This window comes from Mycteria americana, chromosome 2 (genome assembly GCF_035582795.1).
Source record: "Mycteria americana isolate JAX WOST 10 ecotype Jacksonville Zoo and Gardens chromosome 2, USCA_MyAme_1.0, whole genome shotgun sequence".
NCBI classification, from domain to species: domain Eukaryota; kingdom Metazoa; phylum Chordata; class Aves; order Ciconiiformes; family Ciconiidae; genus Mycteria; species Mycteria americana.
Window position 1 is genome coordinate 113,375,441 of NC_134366.1, and position 20,588 is coordinate 113,396,028.

The 20,588-nt window shown below is 36.3% G+C and overlaps 1 protein-coding gene across 1 annotated transcript in view; it reads right to left on the reverse strand.

Annotated features, from left to right (window-relative positions):
• The window catches only part of DOK6 (docking protein 6), a 264,406-nt gene that overhangs the window by 153,466 nt on the left and 90,352 nt on the right, over positions 1-20,588 (reverse strand). The window contains exon 2 of the mRNA XM_075494295.1: positions 11,076-11,183. Within this exon, the coding sequence (XP_075350410.1) occupies positions 11,076-11,183 (108 nt within the window). The remainder of the gene's footprint in view (positions 1-11,075; positions 11,184-20,588) is intronic.

The following is a 20,588-nucleotide window of genomic DNA, read 5'->3' on the forward strand; positions in this document are numbered from 1 at the left end:
CTGAACAGGAACGCAACCCTTCTTTTAGGATTTTTTTTAAAAGAGCTTTAATTTTTTTACAAACTTTTTGAAATGTTTTCACTTTATTTGCTTGTAAAATTAACTGATATTTGTTAGCTGGTAACTTAAAAATTCTTTTAGCTTAATTGTCATTGGGGATAAATTAATTTTGAATATCTATTATGACAATTACATACAGCTACACTTTCAACTCTAATGCATTTTTAATAACCTTCATCAGCCAGTGATTTGAATTTCAAATATCCTTATATGAAGAAGTAAAAATTAGACAGCTTTGTGCCAATTTTCATAATAAATTGCTCTTTATTTACGTTGCAAAGACTCCCTTACTATAAGCAAATCAAAACCTTAAATGAAACTTAGCACTCATAAGACTTATTGTATTTCATCTCCTTTTATTAAGAGAAAGTAAATTACAGTGACAAACCTGCCTGCCCTCCCTGGTACACCCTGACATGATGTTTGTACCTGTCTGCTTCCTTTTATAGCTATTGCACAAGGGACCACGCCTCTTCCCATTTCCACATCAAAATGGTAAACATTCCTCCAACAACACAGACACAATTCAGAGTAGCTTCAAGGGAAAATGTCATTAAGAAAAAAAAAATATCCTCACATAACATTTCTTTACTAGTGTTATAAATGGCAGGCTAGATAATTAGCTCTTTAACTTTCATCATGAACTTTTACCGTTTAGGTAGTATACTTACTTTCTACACTTGAATAGTGAGAATAGACACACACAATATTGGAAAAAATAACAAATGCAGAGTCAAGTGCTGAAGGCTAGGAAAGGAAGAACTTAAATATTACTTTGACTACTAGTTCTATAGATCTAGTCCACCATTTTCCTGTCGTTTGTATGACAGTGGGCCCCAGTGGGTCTGATCTCTGTATGTTAACACAAATACATACCTTTATGTTTATTGGCACACCTTCTATACATATTATGATACACATTGTCTTAATTATATGATCGTATTTGATTTTTTGTAACTATTTTTCACCTCACTCAGAACACAAGATAAATACCATTCTGTTAAATAGAGACTTTATAAATGATGTTTGATTCTCATAACTTCATACTGTTTTTCTGACTTAATGGTATACTGGTTACACCCTGGTTTCTCTCAGGATTCTTCCATAATGGTCATCACACAAGTATATTTCACACAGATGGTTTCACAAATATTAATTTCCTTTCACACCTTCCTCACTTCTGAGAGGTGTGGATTCTATTGACAGGGAAGGAACAAAGAAACTGTATGGTGAAAACAAATGAAAGTAAAAAATATGTCCTTTAAACTTTCTATCTGAATTTGAGATATCCAGGATTCAGCTTTTCAACAACACTTGCATTAAAAAGGGGAGCTTAGTTAGTGCAAATCTCCACAGCAGAACCCAGCTGTTTTATATCCTAGCTCAACCATTTGTTCTTGATCTCCCCCCAGGGACCAGTGGAGACCTCCTTCAGAGACCTTATTTCCAGTGTCTCTTCTCAGAAGTACCTGTCCCCCAGCTTCCTCTGGATACCCGGTACTGAAACTCTCACTCTCAAACACAGGGTCTTCTTATTTCAGAACCTGCCACTCCTGGGAAATGCCTGAGAAGTGCACACCTCCCAGCTGCTGAAACATGAGGTAGGTAGTGTTTTTAGACAGCAATTTGCTTTGGTGCAAAAATCTGAACAACCCCTCTTGCTTTCTCTTAATGTGCATTCATCCTGCTGCACTGATACGCTTTGCCCCAGATATAATTGGGCTGAAGAGACAAACTATATCCATACTCTTTGCTTCCTTGTCCACCTTCCTCTCATTGTCAGATTTTTATTTCTGTACCAGTCTCCTTGTTTTTGTGCTAAGTCAATTAAAATGAATTTCAGTTTAACCTTAATAATATGCACTTTCTTCACCATCTTCCCATCCCATTCTTCTTTTAGCATTTCTCATATCAACTTGAACAGCCAGCTTTCCATCTGCCAGAAGCTCGCCAAAAGCTCTTGGTGTTTCTCCCAGATATCTAATTGATAAGGTGCTTTTATAGAGTGCCAGAACATTTATTCCTTTATTTTTCTCCCACACTCTAACATTTGGTCTATTTCTTCTCTGAGTTTTTATTCAACAATTTTCCTTTCAATGTTACGTAGGTGCGAGAGGATATACATACAGAGAATAGCTCCATGATCTCATCTCAAACACCTGACCCCTTACTAGTCTTCAGAAATGACAAGTAGCTATTAGAGTGAATGTCAGTCTTTAGCCCTGAAAGAACTGGAGGGAACATATTTCATTACTCAAGAGAGAAAATTATCTGAATTTCCATCATATACGAAGCTTTACAGATGACACAAGACATTTTAGCTGTCAAAGTCAGAAGTGTTTCTAACAAACATGCACAAAATACAGGTTTGCAAGGGCTTTAAACTTTGCCAAAACATGGCTAGATTTTCATGGAAAACACAGAATATACATAACTGACACACAGACCATTGTGTTCTCTACTGTAAAGCAATAATACTGAAATAGTTCAAAGACAAGCTCTCTTGAGACCGTTTTAAGAGACACTAGGAAGATTAAGTATATTTTTTCCATCACTAGAAATAACTGAAATACACTCAGGATAGGGCAGGACCAGTCTGACACAATACATGCAGCACAGGGATATATCAAGAGCTTGTAGCAACTTTAATGACACATACTTCATAGTTCACAGAAAAGACTAGGTTGGAAGGGACCCTGGAGATCACCTGGTCCAACCTTGAAAGCAGGGCCTTAGATTAGGTTACACAGGGCCCTGCCAAGATAGGTCTTCAAGATTTCCAGTGAGGAAATACTGACCTCTCTGGTCAGCCTGTTCTGATGTTTAGTTGTTTCCATAAGTAATTTTTTTTGTCCTTATATCCAGCTAATTTCCCCTGAAGCAACCTCTGCCTGTAGCCTCTTGTCCTTTCCCTGCGCATCCTTGAGAAGAGAGCACCTCAGTTTCTCACCTCAGCCACCTCATCAACACTGGAAGGCTGTGATTATATCCCTCCCAGCTCTTCTCTCTTCGCTAGTGCAAACCCAGTTCCTTCAACCTTTCCTTATATGTCAGGTTCTCCAACCTCCAATTTCCTCACTGGCCCGCTGCTGGACCCTCTCAGTTTTTTCAGTGTCTTTCTTGAATAGAGCAAAGAGGGGACTAGAACTATACACAACATTCCAGGTATGGCTTAACAAGCACTCAGGAGGGAGGAGCCTTCCTAGTTGAGGGTCCTCAGTCTGCTGCCCAGACTCCTGCTGAGGCAGCCCTGGACATGGCTTGCCTTCATTGCTGCCTCAGGCTCAGTCCACTGCCCAGCAGGACCCTCAGGGCCTTTTCAGTAGAGCTGCCCTCCAGTCACTCAGTCCCCAGCCTCTTTTGCTGCTTTGGTTATTAGGTCTCAGGTGCAGGACTTCATGTTTAGCTTTGTAGAGGTCGTGGAGCCTCCATCCCTGAAGATAGTCAAAACCGAACTGGACATGGCCATGAGCAATGTGATCTGACTGATGCTGCTTTGAGCAGGATATTGAACTAGATGGACTCCAGAGGTCCCTTTCAACCTGAATTGTTCTATGGGTCTATGACATTTTGGAAGTTTTACATTATAAAATTATTTTTCTTTTTTTCCCCCCTCCTGCTGAAATGTTTAAATGTTCCTCCCCTACCCAATAATATTTTTTACAGTAAAAAGTTCAGTCTTCCAGCTTGTTTTAACACTTAATATAATGGGAATACAGGCTCCTATTTAAGCAGCTGATTTTTAAGAGTAGAGTGTCTGTTTTGCTGCAAAACTGTGCACACACTCAAGTACTACTATGAATTTACTGTAATAACTGTACATCGATCTTCATATAAGAACTACTGCTAACATGTCTGGGAGTTGCTTTGTGTTACCAGTAGAGACTAAGAGATTATCTTTACTTTTCCCATCATTTATTCCCTCCTTGATATTTAGATTCAGCCACTGATGCCACTGCTGAGGAATTCAAAGCCACTCATTGACATCACTTCTTTATTTACCCTGTGAATTGACACTCCTAATTAATACTCTCTGCCCTCAAGGTTTAGAAGGATGAGTAGAGTCCTACACAGGAAGAGACTCATAGGGTCATTTAAGCTTTTTAGGTCCATGCTTGTAGGAGCTCAAAATCCTGTCAGCGTGCTCAGCTTGTAGATTTCTTTACTACATTGCTAAGGAAAGATGATGTTATTGCCTTAATACCATCTTTTCTTTGTTGAAAGAGATTTTGTTTTATTAGTTTGCATGCTGCCCTTTGATGTGCTCAGGCTCTATTAACAGCGTTATTACCAGCACAGTTCCAATTATTCCTGCAATTTGCTTTTTGGTGCATAGAATGCTTGCTTTGAACAATTACTTTGTTCAGATACTTCTATATTTTAAGAGGGATCTGATAATTACTGCAAATCTTATTGTTTGGTGTACAGAACTGAGTAATTTTACTAACAGTTATTAATTTAAATAGGGTTCATTTTAATGTCATCAGCCAAGTAATAGCTGCCCATGAAAGCAATGTCCTCTGTAACCTTCCCATACCAACCAGATGATTTTGCTAGAAGACATTACTTGAAAGTGCTGTAAACAAATATTTGAAGAGAATTACATTTCAAAATGGGGAAAAATAAGGATATAGTTTTCAGGAAAATTTAGTTATCTCTGCTTTGGAAGACTCAGCAAAATAAGGGTGTAAAAACCACACAGAGTATATTTGGGCACCTCTTTCAACCTCAAAGAGCAAAGACTTACAAAAAATAACTGTTAAATTCATTCTTTGCAGATAAAAATTTGCAAAATATTATTCAAGAACTAACATAGTCACACATGCACACACACGTTCACTGGGCTCCTAAGAAAACACTACATTGAGATCACTATTTTGAAATTTTCTGAAAGAAGTTCTGGGCAACAAAATATGACCACACTTCTAAAGAACAAGAATAAGGAGAAAACAGGGAAAGGACAAAATGGTCTAAATCTGGGATTGTTCTCAAAGTAAAAATCCAATACGTGTGAATGTGACCAGAGCTTCATAAGGTATTCATAGTCAGCTCTCACCTAATATGAATTTTCGAGTGAATTTAACCAGATGAGAAAATAAAGGCTTATTGAGGAAATTTAGATCAACTAACAAACAGTGGAAGCAGAATGGTCAACATAGCAAAACCAGACAGGTTTGAATTTGCAATTTTGAAAAACAGCAAGCATAAACATTATACCAAAAAAAAAAAAAAAGAAAAGAGAGGAAGGGGAATTCTAATAATATTCAAATTTGGATGCAAATCAAGTGTTATATCTTATCACAAAAAGCACAAGAATTCAAGCCTAACAATTACATTTTGACCAACTTCCATTTGGCCAACCAAATTACATGTTTGTCCAACTTCCTTTTGAGAATGCCTTTGCATCTGAGAAGCAATACAATATCATGAGTAATAACAGGAGCATCCCAGATTATAAAGGTCTATAAGGAGACTTGCATAACTTCTGATTTGTAGTGAACATGAGCAACAGAAGAGGCTGAAATACTCCACCATAAAGCAGGACTTTTGGACTAAACTAGAATAAACTGTAGGCTAGTTCAGATTTCTTTAGCAATAAGAATCTTTATTTAGGCAACGTGGCAGTGGCCAGAGAACACTGAGGAAAACAAAAAACAACCCAAAGGTAAATGAGTAAGTGGAAACAATCAGAGAGAAGTTCTTACAAGGATTATGATAATGCTACCGTATGTAAATATTTTTATTTTTCATTTTAGAGAAATTACAAATTACATTTGAGAGTAGTACGGGCTAGCACGTAGACGACTGTGGCAAAACTTAGTGTTTTTCAAAGTTATGGGGAATTCATTTATCCCAAAATATTGTGAAGTGAATAACACCTCATGGTTTAAGGCCATCTCAGTTAGAGACTAGCAACTGTGCTGTAGAAGAATAAATATCTTACTGTTCCTGCATACTGAGTTTTTAAACACAAAAAAGAACCTGTCCACTCCTTTCTCTTACAAAACAGGACTACGAATGCACCACAGAAACTCTGGGTGTGTGCTTGTGCACGCATGTGCATAGGAGATCTTATTGCCAAGAACTGTTCAAGAAACAGCTGTAGCTGATACAAGAACTTGCCATAAATCACTGGGATTACATTACATAAATCACCATTTTCTGAAACTAGTATTTAGCATTCCACAAGTTTCTTCAGGATAATCAAGCAGTGAAAGAAAAAGTGTAACGTAGCTCCCCTTGTGTGGCCCTGACCACAAATTTAATTTAGTAGATTACAGTTAGAAGGCTACTGCTGTTCTTTTTCTTGATTATTATTTATTTTTGTGGACACATATTATATAACATGTGCTTAAGACCATCTGTTCCAGATATATTTTTGACTATCAGAAGTCACTGCTAAAATGTTGTGCAATTTATTTTATTTTGCATTTGCAGATTTATACAAAGCACATCATAATTGAACATGATAACAGAAAAAACAGAAATAACAAAGAAATCTAAAAATCTTATCCTACTTTAATCTTGCTAACTTAAAACTCAAAACCTTAGAGATAGCTGCTGTTTACACAATCTTAACAGAACAATCTTGGACAATCTTAACAATCTTGAACAATCTTAACAGAACAATCTTAACAATTTTGAACAATCTTAACAGAACAATCAGAACAATATTGGGGGGATTAAATCACTAAGTCTTGAACTCTATGCCAGACATCACCTATTTATTTATTTGAAGGGTAAGCGTGCTAGCATTGACAGGTTCAAGCTTCTCTTGCTCCAAGACAACCGTATCTTGTCAGGGACAGACACAACTCACAACACAGTCACTTCGTGTGAAGGATATTTACCTTAATAGTGAAAGAGAAGCATGCATTAATGGAACTGGAGATTTTACAAGGAATGGAAGAATCCACATCTGTTGGTTCCTGTTTTGGACTTTATGGACTACCATTAGTAATTCAGATATGTCATACTTAAGTTCCCTTTGGGCTCTTGAGTGAATATGTTCTCCATACTTTGCTAGTGACCATTCTCTGTAGCTGGGGTTGAAGTATCTATGATCAAGTTTATGATACAGAGACGTCTCTGCAGAATCCTCCCTTGCATACCCACACCAGAGCATGCTAGTTTCCTCTACAGTAAACCCCAATGGAACTGTGCTAATTTAGTCTTTTTCTTGCACATTTCCTTTATACTCTGATTGTCATTTGGATGCACAGGGTCTTTGGCAAGCTTTTTGCTCCTGATACAGAATCTGTATTTATAACCAGTTTTAACTCTTCTGGTTAGTTGCTCTTCAAGGTCTACATTGCTCTTTCTCATTCTGCTTTAACAAGTAATTGGCCAACTGTGTAATGCTTTCTAGTTTATTTGGATACACTTCAGGTTTTGAAGTTTGATCTCTCATTTCTAGTAACCTTCATGTCGCTACTTAGCCATGTTGAATTCCTGTAATGCTCCTGCAAGCCCCTCCTAATGGGTAACAGGCTCTGGTATCGTCTGATCAGTATGCCTCCAAAGCCTGAAAGAGTTGAACTTTTTACATACCTATCTTCTTTTACAAAAATGAGAAAGCTTGTTATTTATTCCCTCTTTTAAGTTGGTAAAGCTGTGGTGTCTGTTTTTGGCCTTTTCTGATAGGGTAGGAACAGCTCCCAAGAACATATGCACCCCTGGGATGGGTGCGGAGCTACAGCCAATTTATGCCCTCTATGGAGTAATAAGAGTAAACACAGCTGTTCTGCACAACCTCTACAATGAATCTTCAAGGGAAAACAGTACAGCGAAGCTATAACTTACCTGAGCAAGAGTGTAATGATCTAAATTTCAGTATGAGAAGTTTTAATTTGATACCAGAAACTGGAATGAACAGATGAGGTCATGTTTTGACTAATGAATATAATATTCACTGTTACTATCAGGAGGCACTTGTCTGCAAGGACTAATGCCGCTACTGTTATTTATAATAAGAAAATCACTAGAAAAAAACACCAAAGCAATGCACAACAGCATTAGAGAATTTACATGATAAAAAATAAACCCACATATTATCTGGATACTGGGGGGCGGGAGAGCAGTCCATTTTCTAAAGAGGCCAGCTTATTTGCACATTAATAAATATTTATTTAGGATATGTAAACCAGAAAAATCTCTATTCTTAATTCTCTTAGCTTTGCACTACCAGTCCTGCTTTTTCTTTTTGTTTAGCCCAGAGCCCCTTCTATAATTCACATTGCCCAGTACACAGGTTTATCACATAAGTATAGGAGATATATAGCCATCTAGGTAAAGTGCTTTAAACAGGAATTTGATTTGAGCTACATTTCAAGCTCAAACATCCATGGAAAAGTGGAGATGCTTAAGATCTTGATGAGTTACTTATATTGCGGTACTGTTTGTGATCCTGGATACTGATTTGAATGCAGATAAATCAAAGATATTAATTTTTGTCATGTTTCCACTCAAGAGGTAAAATTTTATCCTGTAACTCTGCATGAGAAAGCTAGAAAACTGCACAGTACAACACAGTAAGACTATGTGCTACTCCTAGACCTTCTCCCAAGGTAACCTAGACCAATCTGAAAGTCTGAAGGACATGAGTTCCTAGTGAATCCCAGTTTGTTCTGAGTCCCCCTCTGTACCACCCCCTTTATTCTACTACTTATAAAGAGATTGTACAGGAATAAGGATCCCAGGGTTGACATACATATTCTTACATGAATATTAGTGTGTGATCAGAGCCTTTCACCCGTTCAAGCATGTTGTCCTTTCATAAGGAGTCAGGCTTGCAACATACATTTTAATCTTCCTTAAAAAACACCAGGTCTTTCACTTCTTCAATATTTAATCAATTTTTTTCATTGATTCTTAGAGTTCAGAGTTACCCTTCAACTTTGCACACCAGATGTCCTCCTTATATTTTGTGAGTGAATAAAGAAACAGAATTTCAAAACAGGGCTAACATTTTGCACTGGATAGCAATAGACATGCATTTTGAACTACTTCAAAATATAACAAAGTAATATACAGCTCTAGAAAAGAAAGAAAGAGAATCAGGATATTTTGATCCAGTATCAGCAGTCAAATAACTATATCTGCTCCCATAACAACTTTCACTGTTCCCTCAACAGTCACACTCGATGAATATTCACAACTCATGCACATCTACTTCACCGCTATTTCATTTATCAGAATGGAGGCAACTGAGGAGAATAATCATTGTGAAATAATAAAATATCCTTTAAAAAAAATCAAGCTTGAGAATAAGATTCAGGATTTCTATTTTCTGATAATATAACTTTAGAAATTATTTCATGACTTCATTTGAAAAATGGGTATCATCCAAGTGAATGGATACAATTCTTTTTTCTCCACAGCCAGAAACCCAGTATCCTTTTAAATAGGAAAGAGTATCCATTTCTTTCTCTTCCTCCTCCCTGCCCGCAAGGAGTGGAATAAGAGGCAAAAAAGATATGAAAAAGAACTATAACACCCTTTCCATTTGCTTATGTTACATGCAAAGGGCCATGCTTCCATCAATACTACAACATGCAGCTGCAACTGTATCTGTGTTACTTCTTTAGCTTCTCAAATGATTCTTACATTTCACATGATTTTCCTACAAATACGACCGTTGACAAGAAACATATAAAGTGTTTCTGAATCCTTTTACACACAAATTATGCTATAGGCAATAACATGCTCAAAGAACAATTTAACCCCCCTCCCGAAAGCTCCCCCCAAAGCCTCACACTCTCATCCTTCTGCCCTGTTGCTAGTCCATACAAACTTCATAGGTAAGAGATCTCCTCAGGACTTTGGCCATCACTACAGCTATCAGCCCAAATCATCCAATTAATCCTTTTAAAGACCCATCATTAAGTTTCACCTTGAAAGTAAACATTTTTTGAAATTTATGTTGAAGAGAACAATCACTTTTGCTCCATGTGCACCTCCTACACATGGGAGCAAACATTGTCATTGTGGTACATCAGTGAAAGTGCCAATAGTCTAGTACCCGGCAGTCCTAAACCTGGATACTAATATAAGATCAGAAGTTGGATTTTTGGCAATATGAAATTACTGGGGCTCTTTTCCTTAGAAAATATTCACAGGATAATTGCATGCTCTTTATTATATATACATTTTTCATTTAAAGATACCAAGAGGCTACTGGAACTTAAAGGCTAATTTGTAGTTTTATGATAAAAAGCATTAGACCTGCCTTCAAGAGATCTAGACTTACATCCACACTCTTTCACTGCTTGCTGTGTGACCTTGGCTAAGTCATCTTTGTGTTTCAACTTGCCAGTTTTAACATAATATCTAATGTTGATAAGACATAAAGCTAAAGGTGACTGGATAGAAGACAATAGTACAAGCACAGAGCCCTGCCCTATTTTAGGATTAGCTAACTTGAAGTCTACTGCATGTCGTGGGGAGCTGATAACAGTAACTTACAAGACAGAAAGAAAAACCTGTGCTTGAATATCTTGTTTTCCATCACAGAAGTGACAGTGACAGAGAAAGCAGGGAGAATCTCATTCAGTGAAGCCTGAATTTTCACCCTTAAAAATCCTTGCTGTTGACAGAGCTTGTAAATCTTGAAGATTTCTGGGAAAAACGTTACATATTCAACCAGTATTGCCATTACAACCGAGGCATTTAGCAATTTCAGAATATGTTCAATACTTAGTTAATAACTAAGGTTAAACATTTGACTAGCAGCCAATTTTACACATTTCCAAAATACTAATGTTTAAAGAAAAAACCCATCAACCTGTCACTTCACACACATTGGGGTTTTTGTGCTTATCTGGAAAAAACAGTGTGATATCTCACCTGCATCACTGAGATTTGCAGACGTTTTACTGTGCTTTTAGTGTCAGGATTAGGTTTTCAACCCAATTCTCACTGTATTGTTTGCAAACTAGACATATCAACACCACACACTTCCCAAGGAAGAGTGGTAAACAGGCAATGCTTCAGTTCACAAGAAAGGCATGACTTACCTTGTGAAAGTTCCTGAAATATGCTGCCTTCTCATCTGGAAATTTTTCTAGCCTCCTGGGTCCTTTACTGGAAGCCTTCTTGAAAACCAACCAACAACGCCTGAAAATCTGCAAACAAAATCAATGGATTATATCAGCTTTTCTTTAAAGGTGGACAGTATCACAAATGCATTCAGCTACATAATTGACATAGGAAGAAATTTTAAAATGACAATATTTTATTTTAAAAGTCTGGAAAATTCTGGGAACATCAATTATTTCTACACAAGTAATCCCAGTCCTCAATTTATAGATATTGATTGTCAGTATTTCGTAGACTTTTTTGCTTCAATTTCTTTCGTGCATGCCAAATTTGACAATTCTTGAGATGCAAGTAAATCCATGAACTTTGAATATGAAAATAAGGCTGTCATCAGAGAAAGTACTTTCAGCAATCATTCCATGCATTTCTAGCTTTCATATTTATACTGTATTTCTATGAGAGTATCAATACCATTGATAATATTTATTAAATATTATCTTGAAATATTTCATGATTATTATCATAAAATTATTATCATAAAATTATTATCATAAAATCAAATTATTATCATAAAAATTTTATATCATGAAATATTTATTGCAGCTTTTAACACAATATAGTAATCAGCAGAGCTTGTATGCACAGAAAAGAAAGTTGAAATAAGTACCAATGTGACCATTGCTGGACAACAACATCTAGTTCTCTCACTTAGTTCAATAACAAACTTTGTAAGGAAAAACTATGCAGATTATTAAAGTTTGGGAACATGTAGTGAAAAATAAAATCCTTCAGAAAGCACAAAACAAAACAATATTATCCTCTCATTTTACTAAGAACCACACTAGATTTTGCTTAAAATGCACTTTTAAGCAACGAAGGTACTTTATTAGACTATTTACCAAGTGTTCTGGTGGTATTGCCATAACCAGAATTTTAAAATCAGGACTGAATTATGAAATAAGAATACATTTGCAGTTCAAAGAGAAGCTGATTAAGGTTAACCTTCTAGACTATATTATGCAAGTAAAGGATTAGATATTAATCTAGTTTTATAATCTACAAAAATAGTTTACTTCATTCTCCTCTTCAGTACTTGCACAGCTCTATAAACAATACCATATGGAATTTTATGCTATTATTTCAAGGATACATTCAAAAAAACCCAATACTAGTTAATGGTTCCACTGGCCATATGTGAAGAAGAGCCTTATTTCTTCAGAAATTGTACAAAATTTAATGACACACAACACAAGAAGTACAGTGCTATTTAATTTGGATCAGATCAAACACATCTCCCATTAAAAAAAAATAAAAACCAAGGAAATATGATCAGGGACAGCTAAAATTAGTAGTTTTCCCCTCAGTGTGATGCTGTCTAAACTGAGTACAAGCAGTAAATATAGTGTCATTAAAATAATTAAGCTTAATTAGCCACATTCTGATATAATAATACTGACACTATCCTGTTGTCATTATCTCAGATGAATGTTATCAGTCAAAATAAATGTTTTCTTTTAAAAACCTACCATTGGACTACAGTATCAATATGTTTAATTATGATGACTTTTGGAAGAAAACAGCATTTAATGAAATCCTCTGCACGTATACTTCTCACAAAGCATGCAAGTTTCAGGTTTTTTTCTACTAAGGTAGTAAAGTGGCAACTATACAACTGTACTTCCTACCTCAGAAATTACCTAACCTGGAGGAAAGCAAAGACAATATCATATTTCCTGAAAAAAATGACATTACATTGTGGGACATCATAAACCATCTTTATTAGATAGTACTTTCTTCAAATCTTGGCAGTGTTGCAACTTATTGTACCAAAGCTATAGCAGTGCTCCCACAGTTATCTCTTGATTACCCCATATTAACTCTTCACAATGTTGTAGCGTGAAAAGCTCCACTTTTGCAGGTAACACACAGGTAGAGGATATTCACGCTATTTCAAGCTTACTAAAAGCAATAGCACCAACTGTCCAAAAGGGACATATTTATTCATTTAATAAAAGTGTCACTCTTCCTCTGAAGAAAGTCTTTTCCTAATAAGTTATCAAGGTAAAAATCATTGCCTTCATTTCAAATCTTTTATTGATTTCCTTATTTCCATTATCTGACCTTAATAGTTTACAGTCCTCACAGACTTCTCTTTAGAAAAACAGATCAACCTACAGCCCTCATCATCAGTGGCAGTGGGTTTTAGCACAGCCATGGAATCCACGTTTTACTGATGACCTGAATTTTGGACAGCTGGTGATAAGGTAACAGAAGTGTTGTATCAATTGACAGAGTAAGTTTTTTCAGGTTTTTTGTTTGTTTGTTTTTTTTAATATGGCACAGTCGTTTTTTGTCATAATGCAAAGTATCAGTTAGATCCAGTATATCAGAAGTATCCCTTATAAGGGGAAAACTAGACATGCAAAGTCAAGGAGTCAGATTTCTCCCTGCAAGGATGAGAACATTTTCCAGATAAAAGGTCATCTAATGCATACTCCAAAGCAATTCTTTCAGTGACAAATGAGTAGGGTCTCCTGAATGACAACTTCAGTCTTCTCTTCACTGGATATCAATCTGGGACAGCGTAGAAGTGGGTTTGAGGGTTTGCAGCTAAACTGACAAAATTGAAGAGGGAGGCTTTGACCCCTTTATTCGTTGGGGCTTCAAAGTATCCATCAAAGAAGGCTAGATGATAGTTATCTTTAAAGATGGTCCTCTTTAGGCCTTTTCCTGAAGTTCTGCATTGGGGTCAATTCAAAGGCTTCAGCATTTAGACTCCGGGAATAAACAGCCCTTGCTTTTAAAGGAGAACACTGAACAGCAAGAGGAGGGAACCATACGTTTTACCTTTAGACTGTTACTGCTTCAATTTATTGACATCTGCTTTTTCCAGACCTTTAGGGAGAGGAGAGATCTGAGGAATGCAATGGCTCAGTAAGGACTCCTGATTTGGTATGTACATACACCAAGGTACATCCTTGCATTTGGATTTTATTTTTTTAACCTACAATCACTTTTAAAGCTGGTATAAACATATACAGTTCCACTGCATTTCAGCAGCATTTTATCTGATTACACCAACAGACAGTTTGTATCTCAGTGTTTGAAAAAGCATTAGCATATGAATTTACCTATAAATATGAATAAATAGGTGCAGATGTGAGCACACAGCAAACAAACATTTGCCTTTCATAAGGCACCTCATTGTTATACAGCAGCCTACTCAATTATTCACGAACTGTGAGATACGCTTTTATCCCTGGCCTAGTTTAGGATGCCATTGGCTGTAATCAAAACTTCTGGAAGACTTCTAAAGTCCTCAGATAATTGGGGCAGCCATTGTGAAAGAAATCAGCATCAGCCCTTTAACAACAGAGAGAATGAGAACCAGTTGCAGTGTTGTCTCCATAATATTTAGTATTTCCTGTGAGATTTAAGTGTCTGTTTCTCACACGTGCATAGTTGAAGAAATGTCAAGTATTTGATCATTCAGTCAGTTTTACAGCATTCTTGGATGAGCACTCACTGCTCAGGGAATATGATTTAAAAATTTTGTATCGAGGGCAAACAACACAAAGCCTAACCCCACGCCATTGCTTTTTTCTGGAGAAATTCAGAAAGATAGCATTAAGTACATGCTATGTTTAGGTTTCCTTTTATTAATCTATCAATTAGAAGGACCAAAACTTGTTCAGTACAAACCTGAGAAGGATTCTATTGAAACTACCTGCAGAGTCCATGCCATAGCAGAACCTCTTTAAACAACACTCTTCCTCTCTCAGTTTTACAAGATGGGCAAAACAGAAAAAAAATATTCTTCTAGATGCCACTACCTGTGCAACTATATATCAGTAAGCGATGGCAGTAACTCAGCACACTTGTGAACTGGCGAGAACTGATTCAGCTGCCCCTTGCAATATCATGAGAGAATGATATTGCATATTTGTACATTACAATGTACAAACGATATTGTACATTACAATGTACAAGCTTGCAGGGGAGAGCAGCCTCTGTTCCTAAGGATGGACTCCGAGTAGCCTCATCTTGTTAGTGAGAGAAAAGGATTCCAGACCCAGAACAGTATAACTTTATCATCCCCAAATTATTTCTGAAATCTGTCCAGTCAGAAATTTGACTTCCAGTGCTGCTCCATTTCATTAATCTTTAGAGATCCTGTTTTTATATTTTACTTGAAACACTGCAACAGAACAATTCATGATGAAAATCTCTGCATAATCTTCTTCTCTTAATTTGTCTACTGCGTAATTCACCTCTCAGCTCACCTTTCCAGCATGTTCATATTTTTTAATATTCTTGACTAATATATGCAAAAGTTTGGCCTTTGAATGGATCATTATTCTTCATGCTCATATCATACACTTCTGTTTTATTGTTGCCATGGTTGTTCATAATAAACCCATTAAAAGACATATTACAGGAAATCCATTGGCTAAATTAGTTTTTTAGAAAGAAGAAAAACTTTTTCCTTTTTCTAAAGTAATTTAAAATAATTGGTTTACAGTGGGAATCTTACGTATGATTTTCCATTTTCCAGAGATTTCTAAAGCCTTTTCCTAGTCATTTACAATAGTCTTTTGAGATTAACATTTCTTTTTATCTACAGCTGTAGCTAATAAAGCTTTCCAGTCATCACTAATATTTAGAGAAGGGATTTTTATTGACAAGTCTCTACACGTTATTCCAGAAATTCCACCTCACACTCAAAGAAAACAGAAACAAAAAACCCCTCACCCATCTTTTCCTTTCTTTTTTAGTAATGCCAAAAAAGAAAGTTACAACACTATAAGCTTTTTTTTTCAAAGCACTTAAGATGCTCTCAAATCTCGCTGCCTCTATCCAAAAGATAGCACAAATGACAATCACTTTCTTGAGTATATGGGAAAACCATCTAATTTTCTGCCACTAGCTGTAGAAACATTTGTCTCTTGAGAGAAGCAGCAGTGACTCAGCTCCTAGTTACTAACAGAAACCATCACTGACCAGGATGGGCACCGAAGCATCACTCATGGGGCTTTTTGCTAGCATAACCCATCAAATGGTTCTCCCAGGAAGACATCTACATAATAATATTCAGTCCTGCATTTACATCTCATTATCTGCAGAAAAGGCTAGTTGATTTCTCATCCCTGACTTTCTATGTGCAGTGCTCTCCTGTTAGACAAGACAAGACATCTGCAGTGTATGCATTAAAAACACTAAAACGTGCAAATGTTCAAATTTACTTCACTAGTTATCTCCATTAAAAATGGATATTGGTTTTTATGGGGTATGTGAGAGAAATGCAGTATGTTGTGAGCTAAAAAAAAAATCTTGATTCACAAATTAAAAAATGTAGCATTCATAGTAAGAAAAATAAAAACAGTTGTCACAGTAAAGTCATATTTAAGCATTGTTTTGACACCCACCACTTTTTGATTTTTCTGTGCATATTTTGGCAAAGACAGAAGAGATGAGGGGTGACACCTTACCGCTTCAGTGGAACTACACTTGTCATGCAGTCAAGTAAAATTTAAGATAAATTGAAAAGCAGTTATTATCTGTAAAAAGGCCCAAGAGGAAAATGGGAAGACAAAACCACTCATGCCTCAGCTAAAGAGTAAGTTACAGGATATAAGCTATTGCTGAGTAAAGTCAATAGAAAAAAAAAAAAGAAAAACCAAACCAAAAGACCTCATTGTTGCAATCCACCTACTCGAGTTACCAAGACTTTGCACTGAAAAGACAAAAGCAAGTACTGTTGTAACAAGGCATGCCATCCCTCCCGCACCTAGGTTTCTGGGGATCTTTGAAATTAAGGTGCCCTAGAAACAGTGCTTTTTCCTGTCTTGAACAGCACCGATGTCGCTGTCTGCTTTTTTGAAATACAGTTACCACTGCAATAAGTGGGTGCATTTTGGGTGGCTAATTTGGATCCGTATGAAGAAGCAAGAGAGGCAGAACACTACCGCACAGCACTGAGCTCCCGAAGTAGCACAGAGGGTGCAAAGTAGCCGGGAATCGAGGCCAGCTCCTGCTCCTTTACCACACCACTGGGAACTCATACATTTCCCAGCAGCAGAGCAGAGATCCTCCAGAGTCATCTGACACCCACTCCCCCAAAGAGGAGAGGCAAAGATAACCCCTAGCCCTGCTCAGAAGCATGAGGCTAGTTGCTTCTTTCAGCAGCTCTGGGATGTGGGGCCAAGACTTTACCACAAGATACAAAAAGCCTTGGAAGGTTTTTCCCTTTTTTTATCAATTCTAACTCTCCACCCGCTCTTGCCTATTTCAACATATTTTTTTCAAACATTACGAAAGTATCTACCACAAAGCAATTGCAATAAAAGCAAAGCTGTTTCAACTGTAAAGCCAGGATTAAAAAACCCACAAAATATATCCCAAAAAGATCACTAGTAATGCCTTTAATAAAAAATGCTGTCTGAAGGTGTGTTATGAAGGCTATCCAACACGGGACATTCCTCATATATGATAACCTTGCACATACCCTTGAGCTTCATTTTATCATCCTAATTAGGAAGCAAAGCTAAACCTCTAGTTTATAAAACTTGTAGTATGACTTTCTACAACATTATAGAAGACAATTAGGTCTTAGATCATTTTAGTGTCATAGTTCAAAACCTAAACTTTCTGATAGCATTTTTTTATTATTATTATTTTCCAGATTGAAAATCTGCTGGCATTTAAAGTTAAGAATAGAAGAAATATAGAAACATCTGCTACAAACTGTTTCATCTCAGATTAGATCAATCCTTGTGGGTTTGATTGCAGTCAGTGAGAATTAGGATGGTTAGAGAGAGATGATTAGGGACAATTCACCCAGTCAGAGTATATATACGTCATCTTTCTCCTGACATAACATACCATTATAGATTCATATAGATGTTTATAATATACTATAATTTATGGTGTTATAGTCACAGGCTATACATGTAATCCATAAAAAGATATATTTTATTATTAGAGAGTTCTGTGAAATCAAAGCACATCATAGTAATTTTCCAACTTTTCCTATACTAACTAAAGTACTGTGTACATAAACATTTTAGCTATGGAATCTGAAATCTTTTTTTTTCTGTGTTTATAAAAGAGCGGGGGATACGTATCTGGAAAGATTTGAATGTTGTATTCCTGTGAAAAGTGTTATACAATTTTATCAATCCTTAAGCACCCACAACTTGAAAACTCACCCCCGTTACTTTGCTTTGAACTGCCAGCAGGGCAATTCAAGGACAGAAGGACAGCCTATACAAATAATGCACTCAGTCTTCATAGCAGTCTGCAGATCAGCAAAATTTATCACTTATATCTGAATTGATGTTATGGTTATTTAAAAAAATTGGTTCCAATAGCCATTTTTTGGCTTTCTGCATTTCTGACTCAGTTTTGGCAAGACTAACTTCAGTGATTCTTTTGGAGGAAAACTACTGCTTGTTTCATGTCTGGCCTCAGAGTAGATGACAAAAAAACCTCAAAACAAACCACAACAAAAATTTGGTTACAACAGTTTTAGCAGTCATCTAGCAGTAAAATCCCAGAATTTGCAATATTTTTATAGAAATTATCATGCCCAAGAAATCTCAAGCATTTCACTGAGCTTAAGCTGAATGTGTGGCAGCTACTTATGAACAATTAGGTAGACAGAATTTGTATCCAAGTTCATATCTCCTCCCACAGGTACTTTTCTACATGTAATCAGAAAAAAATATCAACAGAGAAAGTTATGGTTTCATTATATTTCAATATTAAATTTGAGTAACTTCTCAAACTGAACTGGTATAACTAGCTTACTTCACTCATCTGAAGTTTTTTTGGTGGAAATACCAATTTTTTCCCCACTTTTTATAATGTTTTACTTTAATTAGTTACAAATAACCATAGTCCACTTCAATATGACAAACCACAAACAACGGCTTGACATTCTGCAATGGAAAGCAATATTTACAGAAGAAAACTTATAACTCCTTTCATTAGTTTTTAATCATATAGCTATATATTGAAATAATGGAAATACCACTGCAGTAAAGCTTCTTAATTTTTGACTCTTCCATAGATGAGCTTATTAAGCTGCAATGCAATATCTTTTACACATATTTAGTAGACAGTCATCACTTTGTTCTTGAAAAAGTTAAAGGCCTTTAGCATACCTACAAGGGAACTTAATGCTGAGAAACAGACAAGTTAGAATTATTGAGAAGGATTCCTTATTTAAGTCTCATAAAACAAAATTCAGACCTTTACACACAACCTGAAATAACACACTTACATTGAAAGATGGTATCTATCTGCTCAGATCCCTAGTATTTTATGTTTAGGAAGGCAGGGATTTGTGGAAATAAGTGTTACAAAATCAAAAACATGCAACAGAATACCTTAAAATGAAGCAGAGCTTCCAAACAGAACAGTAATCGCAAACATCTGTTCTATACTTCTGAGGGACAAAAACTCAGATCATTTTTACAGCTCCAATTAGCGGGTTACAAAGCTCAAATTCAGCTTCAGAATCCAAAATGATTCTTTAGGTTTACATCAGCTAGTATTTCACCACATCTATCCATACTTTTCTCTACATTATCACACTGAAACCTCTTAGCAGAGGTATCACAGTCCTCAAGATGCTGTTGTTTTGACTAATAAGTGGAAACAGTGTGCTTTGCATAGGATTTAATATAGCTGAGCACAGCACTAAGTCTAAAGCACTTTCCATAAAGAACGAAAATGTGAGCTGAATATAAGTGCCACTGTATATTTATGTAGGTGTGTAATGTCTAACAGCAATTGATCCTCAAAGTAGAATAGGAAAGTTAGGGTCTTTTATTCTTGGATGCATTTTGTCCTTTCAGCATATATCTAGAAAATCTTGCAAATCCAGCCACACTGATACATATGGGTGAAAGCTAACTGTAATCTATAGCTAACTGTAATCTATAGGTGCCACTATTCAATGCCTGGTCACAGTCCCAGGCACGCACACATGCATGAAGTGTATGTAACATGTTTAAATACAGTGAGACTAAACAACATATAAATGCCAGTGTAGAAGAAAAGCCCTTCAAACATCCTCTGATACATTGTACTACCGAACAGAGTACAGATTCTAAAAATGGCATTTATCCATGACATATCATTCAATAAGCCTCTGAAGTAACAGGTTGTATGAATCAATCATGTTGGTTTCCTACAAATGAAATGTATCCTTTTTTATGAAGTTACATATTCTGCTTTGACTCTCCTTTAAGTATTCCGATATGTCTGCTAGATTTTATGGAGAAATTAATTTTGTATAGAAAACAAGGTGTTCTGCAAAATGAACCCTGCAGTAGGATTAGAGCAGGACCCTACAAATAGTAATGATCAAGAGGACGTCTAATATCAATGCTGGTTTTTTGACATTTGATCACCTGCATTACTGTAACCTATAGGTTAAATCTCCTCCTGCCAAAGAATCATAGTTTTAACAGACGTTAGTGTGC